Raw genomic sequence first — 16,215 nt, 5'->3', positions numbered from 1 at the left:
ATTTATGTCACATTTTCTTAGGTGTAAATGGAGGGGCATATATTTAGGTGCTGGGATATCAACTAAGCGTATTCTACATACTGTACCTAAATCTTATAGAGTACGCTTAGTCGGAAATGTTTTCCCACACAGATTTTTAAGTTCCATATACAGTGGGGGAAATAAGTATTTGATCCCTTGCTGATTTTGTAAGTTTGCCCACTGACAAAGACATGAGCAGCCCATAATTGAAGGGTAGGTTATTGGTAACAGTGAGAGATAGCACATCACAAATTAAATCCGGAAAATCACATTTTGGAAAGTATATGAATTTATTTGCATTCTGCAGAGGGAAATAAGTATTTGATCCCTCTGGCAAACAAGACCTAATACTTGGTGGCAAAACCCTTGTTGGCAAGCACAGCGGTCAGACGTCTTCTGTAGTTGATGATGAGGTTTGCACACATGTCAGGAGGAATTTTGGTCCACTCCTCTTTGCAGATCATCTCTAAATCATTAAGAGTTCTGGGCTGTCGCTTGGCAACTCGCAGCTTCAGCTCCCTCCATAAGTTTTCAATGGGATTAAGGTCTGGTGACTGGCTAGGCCACTCCATGACCCTAATGTGCTTCTTCCTGAGCCACTCCTTTGTTGCCTTGGCTGTATGTTTTGGGTCATTGTCGTGCTGGAAGACCCAGCCACGACCCATTTTTAAGGCCCTGGCGGAGGGAAGGAGGTTGTCACTCAGAATTGTACGGTACATGGCCCCATCCATTCTCCCATTGATGCGGTGAAGTAGTCCTGTGCCCTTAGCAGAGAAACACCCCCAAAACATAACATTTCCACCTCCATGCTTGACAGTGGGGACGGTGTTCTTTGGGTCATAGGCAGCATTTCTCTTCCTCCAAACACGGCGAGTTGAGTTCATGCCAAAGAGCTCAATTTTTGTCTCATCTGACCACAGCACCTTCTCCCAATCACTCTCGGCATCATCCAGGTGTTCACTGGCAAACTTCAGACGGGCCGTCACATGTGCCTTCCGGAGCAGGGGGACCTTGCGGGCACTGCAGGATTGCAATCCGTTATGTCGTAATGTGTTACCAATGGTTTTCGTGGTGACAGTGGTCCCAGCTGCCTTGAGATCATTGACAAGTTCCCCCCTTGTAGTTGTAGGCTGATTTCTAACCTTCCTCATGATCAAGGATACCCCACGAGGTGAGATTTTGCGTGGAGCCCCAGATCTTTGTCGATTGACAGTCATTTTGTACTTCTTCCATTTTCTTACTATGGCACCAACAGTTGTCTCCTTCTCGCCCAGCGTCTTACTGATGGTTTTGTAGCCCATTCCAGCCTTGTGCAGGTGTATGATCTTGTCCCTGACATCCTTAGACAGCTCCTTGCTCTTGGCCATTTTGTAGAGGTTAGAGTCTGACTGATTCACTGAGTCTGTGGACAGGTGTCTTTCATACAGGTGACCATTGCCGACAGCTGTCTGTCATGCAGGTAACGAGTTGATTTGGAGCATCTACCTGGTCCGTAGGGGCCAGATCTCTTACTGGTTGGTGGGGGATCAAATACTTATTTCCCTCTGCAGAATGCAAATAAATTCATATACTTTCCACAATGTGATTTTCCGGATTTAATTTGTGATGTGCTATCTCTCACTGTTACCAATAACCTACCCTTCAATTATGGGCTGCTCATGTCTTTGTCAGTGGGCAAACTTACAAAATCAGCAAGGGATCAAATACTTATTTCCCCCACTGTATAAAATCTGGCCCAATGCCCCTGACTCAGCCATGCCCCTCTCCATGGCAATGCCCACTTTTGGGTTGCACACAAGACACTTTGGGCACTCAGCATTATAGAATAATGCGTTGGCAGTTACATGTGTGGGCAACCTATACAGAACTTGAGGGATAACCCATGATGGCACACTCTACACATAAGTTGTGCATATAACTGCCATCTTATAGTTCAAACTGTCATGACTCCATGGTAGAAATAGCTTTGTATAGATTCAAGCAAATCTTGCAAACTTCAGTCTGGTGTATAACAAAATCCCAAATGACCCATAGTTATTTTGCACTTTTATAGGGCATTTGGGATTTTGTTAAACAGCAGATTGAGGTTCCCAGGTTTTGGTCGAAGGAGTCATCGTGATCGTTTGAATCACAAATCTGGATAAGATATCTGGTGCGTGCTCAGGTAGGATTATATGATATGCCTTCCCATCATTTTAATCTGTAGGGTTTTCTCGACATTGTGACTGGGAAAGAGTGAGGCTTTAAATTTAAAAGAAGCTTGATAGGGGTAATTTTATAAAACATTTTCCACATGTAAAGCATGTTTTCTACTCAGAAAAAGGGTGTTGTAAAATGAAAAGAAGGTAGACGTGTAACAATTAGACTCATAGAAAGATGGCATCTTCTGGGGGTGTTTGGATGGAGCGGAGGTGGGGAGGATGTAATCACTGTTCCCTCTGAGCCAGTGGTTCTCAGCCTTTCTTCTGCTGTGACACTCCTGAAAGACAATACTCACATGTGTGACACCCTAACCCCGGATTCTATATAGTGTGTCTGCTTGCCCTGGGATTTGTAGAATGGAGTGTTGCCACGATTTGGGTTTCTGCCATGTACTACCCTCCTCTCTTCCTTCCCGTTCACATTAATTGATTTGATTTGCTTACTTTATTTATTTTTTGTCTATTAGATTGTAAGCTCTTTGAGCAGGGACTGTCTTTCTTCTATGTTTGTGCAGCGCTGTGTATGCCTTGTAGCGCTATATAAATGCTAAATAGTAGTAGTAGTAGTAGAAGACCTGGCTTGGCCACTGTTTGGAAAAACAGGATACTGGGCTAGATGGACCATTGGTCTGACCCAGTATGGCTACTCTTATGTTCTTATGTTCCTAGTTGTATTCTGGATTTGTGCACACAACTTAATTAGTTAACAAGTCAATCAGTGCCACTTAACAAACAATTATTGACACTAATTGGCATTAATTAGAATTTATGTGTAGAACTGTCTAAGCATATTCTATAATGTGATGCACGTAAATTCTAAGCCATATAGTTGAAAAAGGGGGCATGAAATGGGCAGGTCGTGGGCATTTCTAACATCTATGTGCATGGTTATAAAATACACCTGGTCCATGCCTAATTTCGGTGTCAGCATATACACTTGACTAAATGTAGCCACGTGGATGGCATATTCTATAAACCACATGGAAACTTAGGCTTATTCTGTAAAGTACTCCTAAATTTAGGTGTATGTTATAGAATACACTTAGGCGTTTTTCGTTTAAGTGTGATATATATAATATATATATAATCTAGTCCTAAATATTACAATTTGCATCTGAACACAGGGAAAAAAAGCCTATATATCATTTAATTGTTGCTAACAATAATATAAAGTAAATACAAATGCAAAGGTGATGTTTGCCAGGGTGGAAGAGAGAGGTGGGCTACAACATTTTCATTTGGGGCTGGTAACAGAAGTAGGGACCAGTTATGGAGATTTCAAGTATCTAATTTCCTGGTTCTCAGCTCTCCCCAACCTGCAACACACGTAGTTATTAAGAAAAGCACAAGCATGCTGTCTGTCAATTTTTTTGTGACACACCTCCCAGCTCTTGGTGACACACTAGTGTGTCCTGACACACTGGTTGAGAACCACTGTTCTAAGATGCGCAGATGTCCTCCACCTACAGTCTGCCAGTGGGAGGTGCTGTTTCACTATCACATTTTCAATAGTGAGGGACAGACAAGCTCTACAGGACTCCAGGGAACTTGCCTGTCCCTAGTGATTGAAAACCCAATAGTGAAGCACCACCCCCTACTGGCAGCAGTGCAGTTGGAGGACTCCTGCTTAGAAATTAGAGGGAACAGTGGTTGCATTGTACACATATACATACATGGAAGTAGGCTTAGACAGGAGTTTTCACATGTATTTGCCAGTATACATGCATAAAATGTTGCTTATAAAATTACCTCGTGTACAAGCACATGAGGTGATGAACATGGTTACTTCTTTGCGACTCTGGTGTAGGCATGTTCGGGGTAGAATTTGGGCAGTGTGGGTGGAGTCAATATTTCAACATGGTCTTTATAAAATAATGCATATTTGCACATACTGGGCCAGATTTAGTAAATGATACCCAAAGTTAGGCACTGTTATGATCTGCACAGCGGTGTACCAAGGGCTGGGCGGTGGGGGCGGTCCACCCCGGGTGCACGCCACTGCATGCCTGTTCCGGGGCAGAGGGAGCAGGGAAGCAGCGGAGCCGACAGGCGCGCAGCTGCTCTCTGCACCCCTCCAGCGGCGTGCACCCGGGGGGGGGGGGGTTGTGCTGCACCCGGGGGAGGGGGGTGCGCCATGCTGCACCTGGGGGGGGGGGGGTGCGCATTGGCGATCTGCCCCGGGTGGCGGCCGACCTAGGATCATCACTGGATCTGCACTAAGATAGTATTCTGTAAACGTGCCCTTTACAGAATACTAGCTTGGTGGGTTTCTCAAGGCTACCTTTGGGCTCAAGCACTGAAGACTTTCCAAAAGCTGGTGTAAATGTTTGCGGCTACTGATGATAGGCATGCAAATCCATGTAGTCTATAATATTGTGTCTAATTTCTGGGAATGCCTCTAACCTGCCCCGCCCAAGGCCATGCCCCCTTTTGAGGTGCGCTATGAAATTTAAAGAATAGGGTGTAAGGCAGTTACATGCTTAACTCCTAATTATGGCCAATTAAGTGCTTGTTAACACCAATTATTGATCGTTAGCACTTAATTGGCTAAGTAGTTCACATGTGAATCTGGGATCCACACCCAAATCTGGGTGACCAGTACATAATCTGGGGGACTGTATGTGTGTACATTGGCACAAACTCCTGAGCTGGAGTAAATAAATGTATGAGGCATCATTATAGCTGTGATTTCTGCAGCTTTTGGGACAAGTTTATAAAAACATATAGATGCCTATCAGGCTCATTTTCGAAAGAGAAGGACACCCATCTTTCGACACAAATTGGAAGATGGGCGTCCTTCTCCCAGGGTCATCCAAATCGGTATAATCGAAAGCCGATTTTGGACATCCACAACTACTTTCCATCGCAGGGATGGCCAAAGTTCAAGGGGGTGTATTGGAGGCGTAGCGAAGGCGGGGCTTGGGCGTGCCTAACACATGGACATCCTTGACCCATAATGGAAAAAAAAAGGTGTCCCTGACGAGCACTTGGACGACTTTTCCTGGTCCTGTTTTTCTAACGACCAAGGCACAAAAAGGTGGCCAAAATGACCAGATGGCCACAGGAAAGAATTGGGGATGATCTCCCCTTACTCCCCCAGTATTCACTAACCACCTCCCACCCTCAAAAAACATCTTTTAAAATATGTCCTGCCAGCCTCTATGCCAGTCTCAGATGTCATACTCAGGTCCATCACAGCAGTATGGAGGTCCCTGGGGCAGTTTTAGTGGGTGCAGTGCACTTCACAGGCAGGCGGACCCAGGCCCATCCCCCCTCCCTACCTGTTATGTTTGTGGAGGAAACAGCGGGCCCTCCAAAACCCACCACAAACCCACTGTACCCACATCTAGGTGCCCCTCTTCACCTGTAAGGGCTATGGTAGTGGTGTACGGTTGTGGGTAGTGGGTTTTAGGGGGGGGGGGTTGAGGGGCTCAGCACACAAGATAAGGGAGTTATGTTCCTGGGAGCATTTTATGAAGTCCACTGCAGTGCCCCCTAGGGTGCTCGGTTGGTGTCCTAGCATGTCAGGGGGACCAGTGCACTACAAATGCTAGCTCCTCCCAAGACCAAAGGGCTTGCATTTGGTCGTTTCTGAGATGGGCGTCCTTGGTTTCTATTATCGCCAAAAATCAGAAACCACCAAGTCTAGGGCGACCATCTCTAAGGACGACCTAAATTTCAAGATTTGGGCATCCCCGACCGTATTATCAAAACGAAAGATGGATATCTTGTTCCGATAATACGGGTTTCCCCGCCCCTCCATCGGGATGTTTTGTGAGGACGTCCTCAACAAAACTTGGGCGTCCCTTTCGATTATACCCCTCCACACGTTTTTTATAAAAATAAATTCAGCTTAAGTTACTCTCAGAAAGCACACCTGCATTTGTACCTTCCTCAGAGCATGTATAAATCTGAGCCCCAGAACATTTCTGTGCTCCCTGGAATAGGCATCTATGTTGCCCTTATAAAACAAGCGTAAAAGATACATATTTGGACATTTTTTATAGGCAACCTGTGATAAAATAATCCCCAGCAGGTGAGAATTTAAGTGGTACTTCAGGGCTGAGCCCAGTTTGAAAATCAGTCAGCAGCTGTTTGTGTTTTTCATATGCAGCATATTTTCACATCTACGAGGAGGAAACCTGTCATGTCATATAGGAGGGAAAAAAGGCAGGAAGAGCTTGGGGGAAGGGGGATATTTTCAGAACGAGCATAAACTTTGTTGTGATTAGTTCTGAAGACGGATCAAATACTGGTTTGCCACTGCTTATAGTAATTAACATTAAGTTTGTATGTAAAATGATCTCTTAACTTCACAAATACTGTGAAGTTCTGATCGCACTGTGGTACTCAAGAATCAGCACTGCCTGCCCTTATGCACTGGGGTGCCAACTGCTGAGCTTCACTCTTTGACCATTGTTAGCTTGCTGCCATTTTCATGCTAGGGAGATGTTCAGTTGTTAATGCGATAGGGGTAGAACCAGTAGTGTGCTGGTAAATTTTTAACAATGGTCTCTCTTTCTATCTCTGGGCGCAGCCAGCCCTGCAATTAAGGGGGGATCCCAAGGGTGGACTGGGGGGGGGGGGCAACTCACTCCCCCCCCCCAATGCAGGTGTGCTACATACCTTTGCTGGCAGGGCTGCCAAGCTCCGCCAGCCAAATAAATGGACTGCCGCTCCTCTCTGCTGCTTGTTTCTGACTGAGCAGCATGCCGGCCGAGGACTTGTCGCGCATTCTCAGAGCATACATGAGAAATCCCGGCATGCTGCTCAGAGCCAGAAACAATCAGCAGGGAGTCATGGTGGTAGGGGTGGGGGGGCTGCTTTAACAATGAGCTCCCAGAATTCTTAAAAAAAAAAAAAACTTAACAAACTGGTCTCGCAAGCCAGTGTGAGCCGGCTGCAGAACACCACTGGGTAGAACTTTCCCCCCAACCCCAAGAATGAGCTGTGTTCTGATTGCTCTATACTGGGGTCTTAATAGCATTATCCTTCTTTTGCCATGTAGCAATCTCACACATTCAAATGCAGCATTGTCAGTAAGTTTGCCCTGGTGCTCTCATCTGTGTTTTCTTCCCCCTCTGCATGATTTTTTCTGTATTCTCATAAGAATCTCTCTCCTTTTGAATACCTCCGTCATCTTCCTGCCAAGCACTCTTATTCTGGCCTTTAAAGCTAATTTCACCAGATGCTGTAATAGGTAACATGTTTCTGGTGCACATATGCATGCTCTCATTATTATCACTATTTTCAATAGATTTCACAAGAAGTTTGATAATGAACATACCTTCATTATTCATTTTTCATATTTGATCTGGATTATTGTGTATGTTCAATACAGACCCCGGACGCAGGTGCTGTGCGTCGAAACACGGCCCATGTTGGGTCATTTTGGAAAGACGTTGATATTTAAGTTATATGATTAAAAGACATTGTCCCGATTTTGAAGGCTCCTGGTGCTTCTTTTCGCTGTTTGCATATTTGACATGGACATTTGCCTTTTTCACCTATTTGCACTCCCTATTATTCTCTGTGTGGAAACGTAACCCTCTTCCAACCCTGATATCTATTGAATGTTTCTCTGGCATATTGTGAAAGATAATGAAAGTAGCTTGTTGGAGCTTTATAGTCTCGGCCCATTTTTAGATTTTTGTTCTTAAATGGGTATTTTTTTTTCTCTGAGTTAGAAGTGTGATGACACTGAGTTTACATAGTGCTGACTAGCATCGATGGTGATGCATAACAGCACTCTACTGATAGAGTGTGGGTAGAAACACTGAATCTAGATTATTAATAGCAATCTAAGTATAACCATACATCTAGCTATTAGTTTCTTACCATGGTGCTTTTTGGCAAGCATCGAAGCACACACTTTTTTCACCTTTCTTGAAGGGACTAGAGAATAACCCTGCCAGCCTATGAGGTCTTGAAAAAGTATTGACCAACATAGTATCTAGATATTTCTATCAAGTAGTTTAGATTGCATTGACGCCACCAAAGGTATTTCTGATCTGTATTAATTTAAGTTGTGCCCTGTTCGTACTCCTGGAAAAGGGCCAATTTTTTAAAGATGTCGTGTATCTCCTAGCGAGGAGTTTCGGCAATCATTTGCATAATCATGACTTCCTCTTTATCTCAGAGATTGATTTTGGGGTGTCTGTATATCATATTCTAGTTTCTTAAGCTCTTCCTTCCCAGTCAAAATAATAATAATAATAATAATCCTTCTGCTAGATAAAAGTATGAACAGCTGGGTTGGGTTTTTGCATCTGAAGGGTCATTGCATTCTCTCTCCTTCGCATGAAAGAAGGTTCTAGTGTATTTTATTAACAAAAATAGAGGAAGGTGAAGAAGACTAGCCATTCTCTGAAGGCAAAAGGTCAATAATGAAAAGGGAAAAGCAGTAAAAGCAGCTTCAGAATAAAGTTGTAAAGACGAGAGACCAAAAAATACTTACGTTCCGCTACATGCAGTTAAATCATCTGTAGAACTGGGTTAAAAACCTGATTTATATGTAGCTATAGATTAGTCCTATATAATCTACAGCCGTTCCACAGAGAAACCTTATTAAGTACAACTTTCTTTCTCTGTCTTTTTCTTTTTCTGTTTTTTAGATAAAAAACCTCTCCATGAAATAAAACCTCAAAGTAAGTTACTTTTCCTTTTGTAAGATATAATTTATTTAGTAACGTTTTATTTTGCTGTGTATAAAGAGTTGGCAGCCTCTTGTACCAGAAGAGATGATAGTGCAACTTTGTTGACTTGCCCCAGAAAAGGCACAGTGACTACATTCCTATTACACATGTACTTAGCTGTGTATTCCCAAGTTAATCAGCTTGCAGGAGCATGGAATTATAATATGACTGCCTATTATTCAATGAACAGCACCCTTCTAGTTACCTGGGGAAGAAGGAAGTCTAAATGTGGACCAATGGCATTCTTCACCTAGCAGTAATAATACGATTGCCTCTCACTGTTCCTTGCCTGTTTATATTACACCTCATGAACTGCAGGAGGAGCCTGTTTAGAGCAATGCAAAACTGGAGACAAGCATTAACATTCAGTCTTAGGAGCTATGACAATATCTAACACACCATGGCATGGGGTGAGGTTCATGCCTGTCATGATATGTGCAGAATTAACCCATGTCCTTATAAGCAGTAGCTCTGTCCTGCCTTTAGTTGACTGGTCGTATTGCATTACTGTCCATGCTACTACACAATATCCCTTTGGTTGGACCCAGATGCCTGTTTATACAGTTCATCACTGGGAGCTAAAACTCTGGAAAGTAACAATGAAAGAAAGACCCAGAAACAGCACAATTAGTATAAATTAATAATTGCAATTAATAGTTTAATTATAAACAATATTTAAAAAATATACAGAGTAATTCAAATAATATGCAAATTGATACAAACATAGTTGACAGTACATGGGTCAATATTCAACCAGCAGAGGTCACTGTTTATTTAAATGCTGACCACCACCAGCTAAATTAGACCTTGATCAGGGCCGCCAAGAGGGGGGGCAGGGGGGCAAAATTCTCTGGGACCAGCCTCCAAGGGGAGGGGGGGCCCTGTGCCAGCATTCTTCTTCCTGCATGCATGCTTCCAGGTCTGACTCTCTTGCTACTGTTTGCCAGGACCCAGATGATTGTATTAACGTGATAACCCGAGTGACCCGGAAGCATGTAGGCAGGAAGAAGAATTCTGGCACTGGGTCTCCCCTTGGAGACCACAGACCAAGGGAGGGGCAGTCAGACACAGAATGGTAAGGGGGCGGGCAGGGGCCCAAATGTGGAGCGTGGCCCAAGGGGTATGAGTTGCGACGGTTCAGGTGGTGGGGGCGGCGGCAGTGGTTCTTCCCCGGGCCTGGCTCTATCTCTTGGTGGCCTTGACATGGATATTCAGTGCTGGGCCCTATCCAGGCACCAGCACTGAATATTCCAGTCTTTGGTGGCACCAAGAAGTTAATGCAAGTGTAGCCGATATTCAGTGCTGTACCCACATAGTGACTGGGGCAACATTAAAGCTGCCTTTTGTGGAGTCCTACATACTTGCTTCACTATATGACCACCAGTGCTGAATATCACCATTGGCTGAATTACTCCCAGCACCTCCCTGACTCCCCACTTAGACCACCCCAGGACTAACCGGCAAGTATCACGGCAGTCAGAACTGGTATTCAGCAGCACTGTCTGGCTCCTGGGCTTCCCAGAACAATTTAACTGGGCAGAAGACTCTCCTGCTCAGTTAGATCACTTTGAATATCAACCCCATAATTCAGGCTTGTCCAACCTTTTTTTGTTGGGGGCCGCGTTTTATATTTGGTAAGGACCAGAACATGCACTGTTGTATTTTGCCACATGTTTCATCAAATAATGGCAAAATATGATGGTGAATCATCCCCACACCAGCTTTCACTCAGTCTTTCTCTCGCTGATTTACCCCCTAGCTTTCACCCAATTTCTCTTGCTGATGTAACTGCCCCCAGCTTTTACCTAGTCTCTCTCACTCATGTAACCGCTCCCAGCCTTTACCCAGTCTCCCCCACTCATGTAACCCCCTCCCCAGCATTTTCTCAGTTTCTTTTTCCTCACTGTGCTGTGCTTCAGCGGCAGAAAAAAACAGCAGGATTCCTGCTTCTCCATCACAGCTTGGCTGTCTGCAAGTTTTAGCCACATGGTGCCGGAGGTTCAGGTCAGTCTTTTGGTTTCAAGTCTCGGGAGATCCAATTTGAACTTCTGGCACTATGGGGCTCCTGAGCTGAGTCATGATGAGGAAGCAGGAATCCTACTATAAGTGCCACAAGAATTGCCAAGCTTCTAAGGGTCAGAAAAAAAGCACTTGGCGGGCCAGATTCTGGCCTGTGGGCCGTAGGTTGAACAAGCCAGCCATAGTTCTTTGCATTCTATTATTTTTTACAATTCACATGGAATTCTGATGAGTTTTATGTTGATTAATAAATCTAAAATCACATGATGACTACATCAGATGTTACTACAGTTTTACACTACAAAATAAAGCTGTCCCAATTATTTTTATACTCCTTGAAGTGTGTTAAGGAGCTAAACTGAATCAAAGATTTCATGAGGCTGTAAGTGTACTTTATACTATGGATACTGAAATAACCTTTCTGTTTAGCTGCTACGACTCAAGCCTAGCTTTGTTTCCCATCATTGCTTCTCTTCTGATAGAACTGTGAAAAGCAAACATTAAAAAATGATTTGGGGCCTAGCCTTATAACGTCTAGAGAACCAGCATTTATAGCTCCCAGTTGGATGGGAGTCCCAGTCATCATAAAACATTGACACAAAGTAGATAATTACAGGGCGTCTATAAAATTCTCCTATTTTATCCCTATTTTAAAAAAGGTGATGTGAGTTACCTATGTGTCTAGGCTCCTAAAATGATCATCAGTAGTAAACGTGTGGTTGTACTCTGTGCATGCACATATATTTATGTACTGTATACTTTGGGTTAGATTCTATATATGGCGCCTGAAAAATCCACGCAGAAAAAAATTATGCCTAGGTGTGTTCACTAACGTAAGCCTAAATTTTATAGAATAGACTTAAATTTCCACGCATTATATAGAATATGCCGAGCGGCTCACCACACGACCAAATTTTGACATATCCATTTAGGCCATGATTGGGTATATTCTATAATAATGTGCATAGATTTTAGAAACGCGCACACCTCACCTGTGGCCATGCCCCCTTTTCAACTATGTGAATTTAGGCACATCACGTTATAGAATACAGTTAGAGAGTTGTGTGCATAAATCTCAATTAATGCCAATTACTGCTGATAATTGCTTGTACACATCCAATTAACAGCACTGATTAGATAGTTAACCAATTAAATTATGTGCATTGTTATAAAATACGCTTTGGTTTCCATGCAGATTATCAGGCGCCTTATATAGAATCCAGAGTTTTGCAACTCTAGCCAAATTCTGCTCTCAGGAATCCCTACACACAGATTGCCTAAATGTGCATATGCTTTTGTCAGTACGTGTACTAGCACATGCATATATACCTCCATGCTGGACTTGTCCGGGTAAGAATTGCTCCAACTCAGATACGTCCTACTAAATATCGATCTCTTGGTTGCTTACTAAGGGGTCCTTTGACTAGCCTGTGGTATAAAGTGGCCATAGCCCACCTTTACATGGGTTTTTCCTGCACGTTAAGGCCATTTTTACCGTAGCAGTAAAATGGACAGTTTTTTTATTTCTCCCATTAATGGTCATATGCTAATGTTGCCATTAGCATGCAGCAGTTGGAAATCATTAGCCTGTGAGCACTAACCAACACCTATTTTGTATGGTAAGGGCTCAGGCACTAACCTGTTAGCACACAGCAATGTAACTGCAATGATTAGCCCCCTCTTAATCTACCAGTGGTCACTGATTCCTTCCCACCCCTCAAAGATGTGACAGTGACAGTAGATACTAGACTCTATGACAGCGCCAGATATTATGGCCGTCACTAAGAAACCAGCAAGCAAGTGGACGGAGTAGTCTAGTGGTGAGTACAGTGGACAGTGAACAATGGGAGTCAGGTTCAATTCCCACTATAATTCTTTCATTTCAGTACAAATATTTGAGCCCTTCTGGAGCATAGAAATACCTCCTGTACTAAATATATGTGACCTGCAAGCCTGAGAGCTATTGTGGTGGTAGACCTTTAGGTACAGTAAGTTTTCTCTTTCCTGGAGGGCTCACCATATAATATGAAGGGGTTTAGGTGGGATTCGTACCTGGGGCCCACTGCTCTGACCACGAAGCTGCCCCTCTGCACTGCTCGGTTGTCTGTATGGTCAGTTCACTAGGAATGCTACCAGACAGACTTCCATATGGCTAAGTTTATAGAATTAAACTAATTGCACTTACATGCATAATTACAAATTAGTGCCAATCAGCATCAGTTACCTCCAATTATAGATGATTATTAGTAGTGACAGTTAGCACCTAATTGATCAAAAAAATTACATGCTTAACTGGCATTCAATAATTTCTGCGTACAAGTTTATATGCTAAGCACAGAATTATGTGTATGAGATAATAGAATGAGGGGGACAAAGTATATTATCTGCAAACAAATGTAGTTCAGTATCAAACTTTATAATACAGGGGCAAAAAGTCCCCTGTGGAACTTCACAGCAATGCAACATACCATGGGAGAAATTACCTTTTCTAGTTTACACTAGTATACTATAATGGAATGAAAGTGCCCAGATGTTGTTATAAAATAGGCACTTCCTATACTGCATTGGGGGGTTATAGAATTTCCTCCTAGTGACTAGATTTAGGGCCATTGATTTTTAACATTCTGAAATGAACCTAGTCCGTGACCCCTAGCAAAGGTTTGGCACTCTGATGATTAGGTAGATGTGTTGGAAAGGAATATAAAATAGTGGAAAACATTCCTGGGCACTAGTAGGTAAAGTCTCATGGTGCCAGGTCCCAGACTCAGTTCCAATTGATCTGAGAGCCCAAAAGAGTAGGAGGAAACTGCCCCTCCCACTGATAGTTTTCACCTGGCATTGTCAAATATCCGCTTTACAAATAGAAACCATTAGTCAATTTTTAAATTTTTTTTCAAATGCTCTTTAAACTCATATTCATTATATATATATATATATATATATATATATATATATATATATATATATATTAATAAATACTACAGTGCTCAGTTGTGCATATTAGCAATCACTCCGCATGATTGACTATAATATGTAATCCTTCAGACATCATTGCACTGTGTCCCTACCAGCCTCCAAAATCAAAGAAAGAAAATTTTTGTATCGCATATATAGCAATCAATTATTGAATTTCAAAGTACTTATCTGGAGACGGTTTTCTAGGGCACAGCTCGTGACAGCATGTTTCAATCCATATCCAATGTACAATCCATATGTCGGAGTGAAAAAATAAATGTGAAAGTGCACTTGTGTATTCATAAAATAGTCCTTTCCACTTCTGATTTCTCCTCAACCACTCAAATAAGCATCTTAACAATCTTCCCGACACCAGCTGTGTTTCGCAACGGTGTTGCTTCGTCAGGGGAATTAACATAACCTGCGGTGAGGCATTGTCCCTGCCCACCAAGTTGGGAGGGGGATATGATTGCTCCACTTGCTGGTCAAACACCAACAAACTGTCAGGCTCATTTTCGAAAGAGATGGACATCCATCTTCCGACATAAATCGGATTTGGACGTCTCTCAGAGACGTCCAAATCGGTATAATCGAAACCTGATTTTGGACGTCTCTGACTGAAATCCGTCGCAAAGATGTCCACATTTCAAGGGGGTGTGTCAGAGGTGTGGTGAAGGCGGGACTTGGGCGTGCCTAACACTTGGACATCTTTGAGCCGTAATCGAAAAAAGCAGGGACATCCTAAAGTAAAACTTGGACGTTTTCACCCGGACATGTTTTTTTTTTTTTACGAATAAGGCACAAAAAGGTGCCCAAAATGTCCAGATGACCTATCGTTACTCCCCCAGTGGTCACTAACCCCCTCCCACCCTAAAAATACATCTTTAAAAATATTTAGTGCCAGCCTCTATGCCAGCCTCAGATGTCATACCAGCCTCAGATGTCTTTCTCAGGTCCATGACAGCGTATTTAGGTCCCTGGAGCAGTTTTAGTGGTGCACTGCACTTCAGACAGGCAGACCCAGGAACATAACCTCCCTACCTGTTACGTTTGTGGAGGAAACAGTGAGCCCTCCAAAACCCACCACAAACCCACTGTACCCACATCTAGGTGCCCGCCTTCACCCATAAGGGCTATGGTAGTGGTGTACAGTTGGGGGTAGTGGGTTTTGGGGGGGGGGTGGGGGCTCAGCACACACGGTAAGGGAACTATGTACCTGGGAGCAATTTATGAAGTCCACTGCAGTGCCCCCTAGGGTGCCCGGTTGGTGTCCTGGCATGTCAGGGGGACCAGTGCACTATAAATGTTGGCTCCTCCATCCAAATGGCTTGCATTTGGATGTTTTAGACATGAATGTCTTTGGTTTCAAAAATCGCTGAAAGTCAAAGACGTCCATGTCTAAGGATGTCCAAATCCAAGAACGCCCTTGGTATTTTCGAAATGAAAGATGGACATCCATCTTTTTTTGAAAATACGGTTTTCCCCGCCCCCGGATTTGGACGTTTTACAAAGACGTCCAAATCCCAACTTGGCCGTTTCTTTCGAAAATGCCCCTCTTTGTCACTGAAGTCAAGTGTAAGATCTCTTCCATGTGCCTAAGACTGGGTGTCAAGGCAGGTACCACATCACAGCAAACTGCATTCACAGGTGAAGGACCATAATAACTCAAAGCAACATGTCCTCTCTTTCATGAGTAAATATAATAATGTCTGAAGCTATTAAATCTAGAAACTAAATAGACACCTTCAGGTTATCTGTATCAATATCTATCCTGTGTGCTAAAGCACCTCACAGGCATCATGTAATACAATGGAACATTAGAATAAATCTCATGGAGAGAGAGATGAGAGTGAGAACGGAGCACAGTGGAGGGATGAAGGAAAAGGTTAAGTACCACACTGTGAAAATAGCTGCTCAGTGAAGGATCAGAGACCAGAAGGAAAGCATGTTTCACCAAGCTCTTTATGTGGATAAATAACAATTGATGGCCTTTAATTGACTCTGAAATTGGTCCTTCCTCAATACAGCTAAAGCGTATACAGTGTTCCCTAGGACATGTTTTGGTTGTGATTAGAAAGGTTTTATTTTCCATCTATTTGAAAGTAAAGCAGGTGCAGGTTTAAAAAAAAACCAGTTGCTAATAGATTATCAGCCATTTGGCTTTATCCCTAATCTTCCCCATTGTAAAGGCAAAAGGAGCCCAACTTTAAGTGAAAGATGACAAAAGCATGGGTTGGATTTAGGCTTAAACCATGTAGGCATGTGTCTAGGATGCCAAATTGTGAAGGCACCCAGAAATTGGGTCTCAGGCCCGCCACTCTGCA

At 43.2% G+C, this 16,215-nt stretch overlaps 1 protein-coding gene across 1 annotated transcript in view; it reads left to right on the top strand.

Moving 5' to 3' along the window:
* Positions 1–16,215, top strand: part of UNC5D (unc-5 netrin receptor D) — a 794,061-nt gene that overhangs the window by 599,573 nt on the left and 178,273 nt on the right. The window contains 1 exon segment of the mRNA XM_030201960.1: positions 8,837–8,869. Within this exon segment, the coding sequence (XP_030057820.1) occupies positions 8,837–8,869 (33 nt within the window).

The sequence above is a fragment of the Microcaecilia unicolor genome, chromosome 4 (assembly GCF_901765095.1).
Source record: "Microcaecilia unicolor chromosome 4, aMicUni1.1, whole genome shotgun sequence".
In the NCBI taxonomy this organism is placed as follows: domain Eukaryota; kingdom Metazoa; phylum Chordata; class Amphibia; order Gymnophiona; family Siphonopidae; genus Microcaecilia; species Microcaecilia unicolor.
Note: the sequence above shows the minus strand (reverse complement) of the source record. Positions and strands in the feature narration are given on the sequence as shown.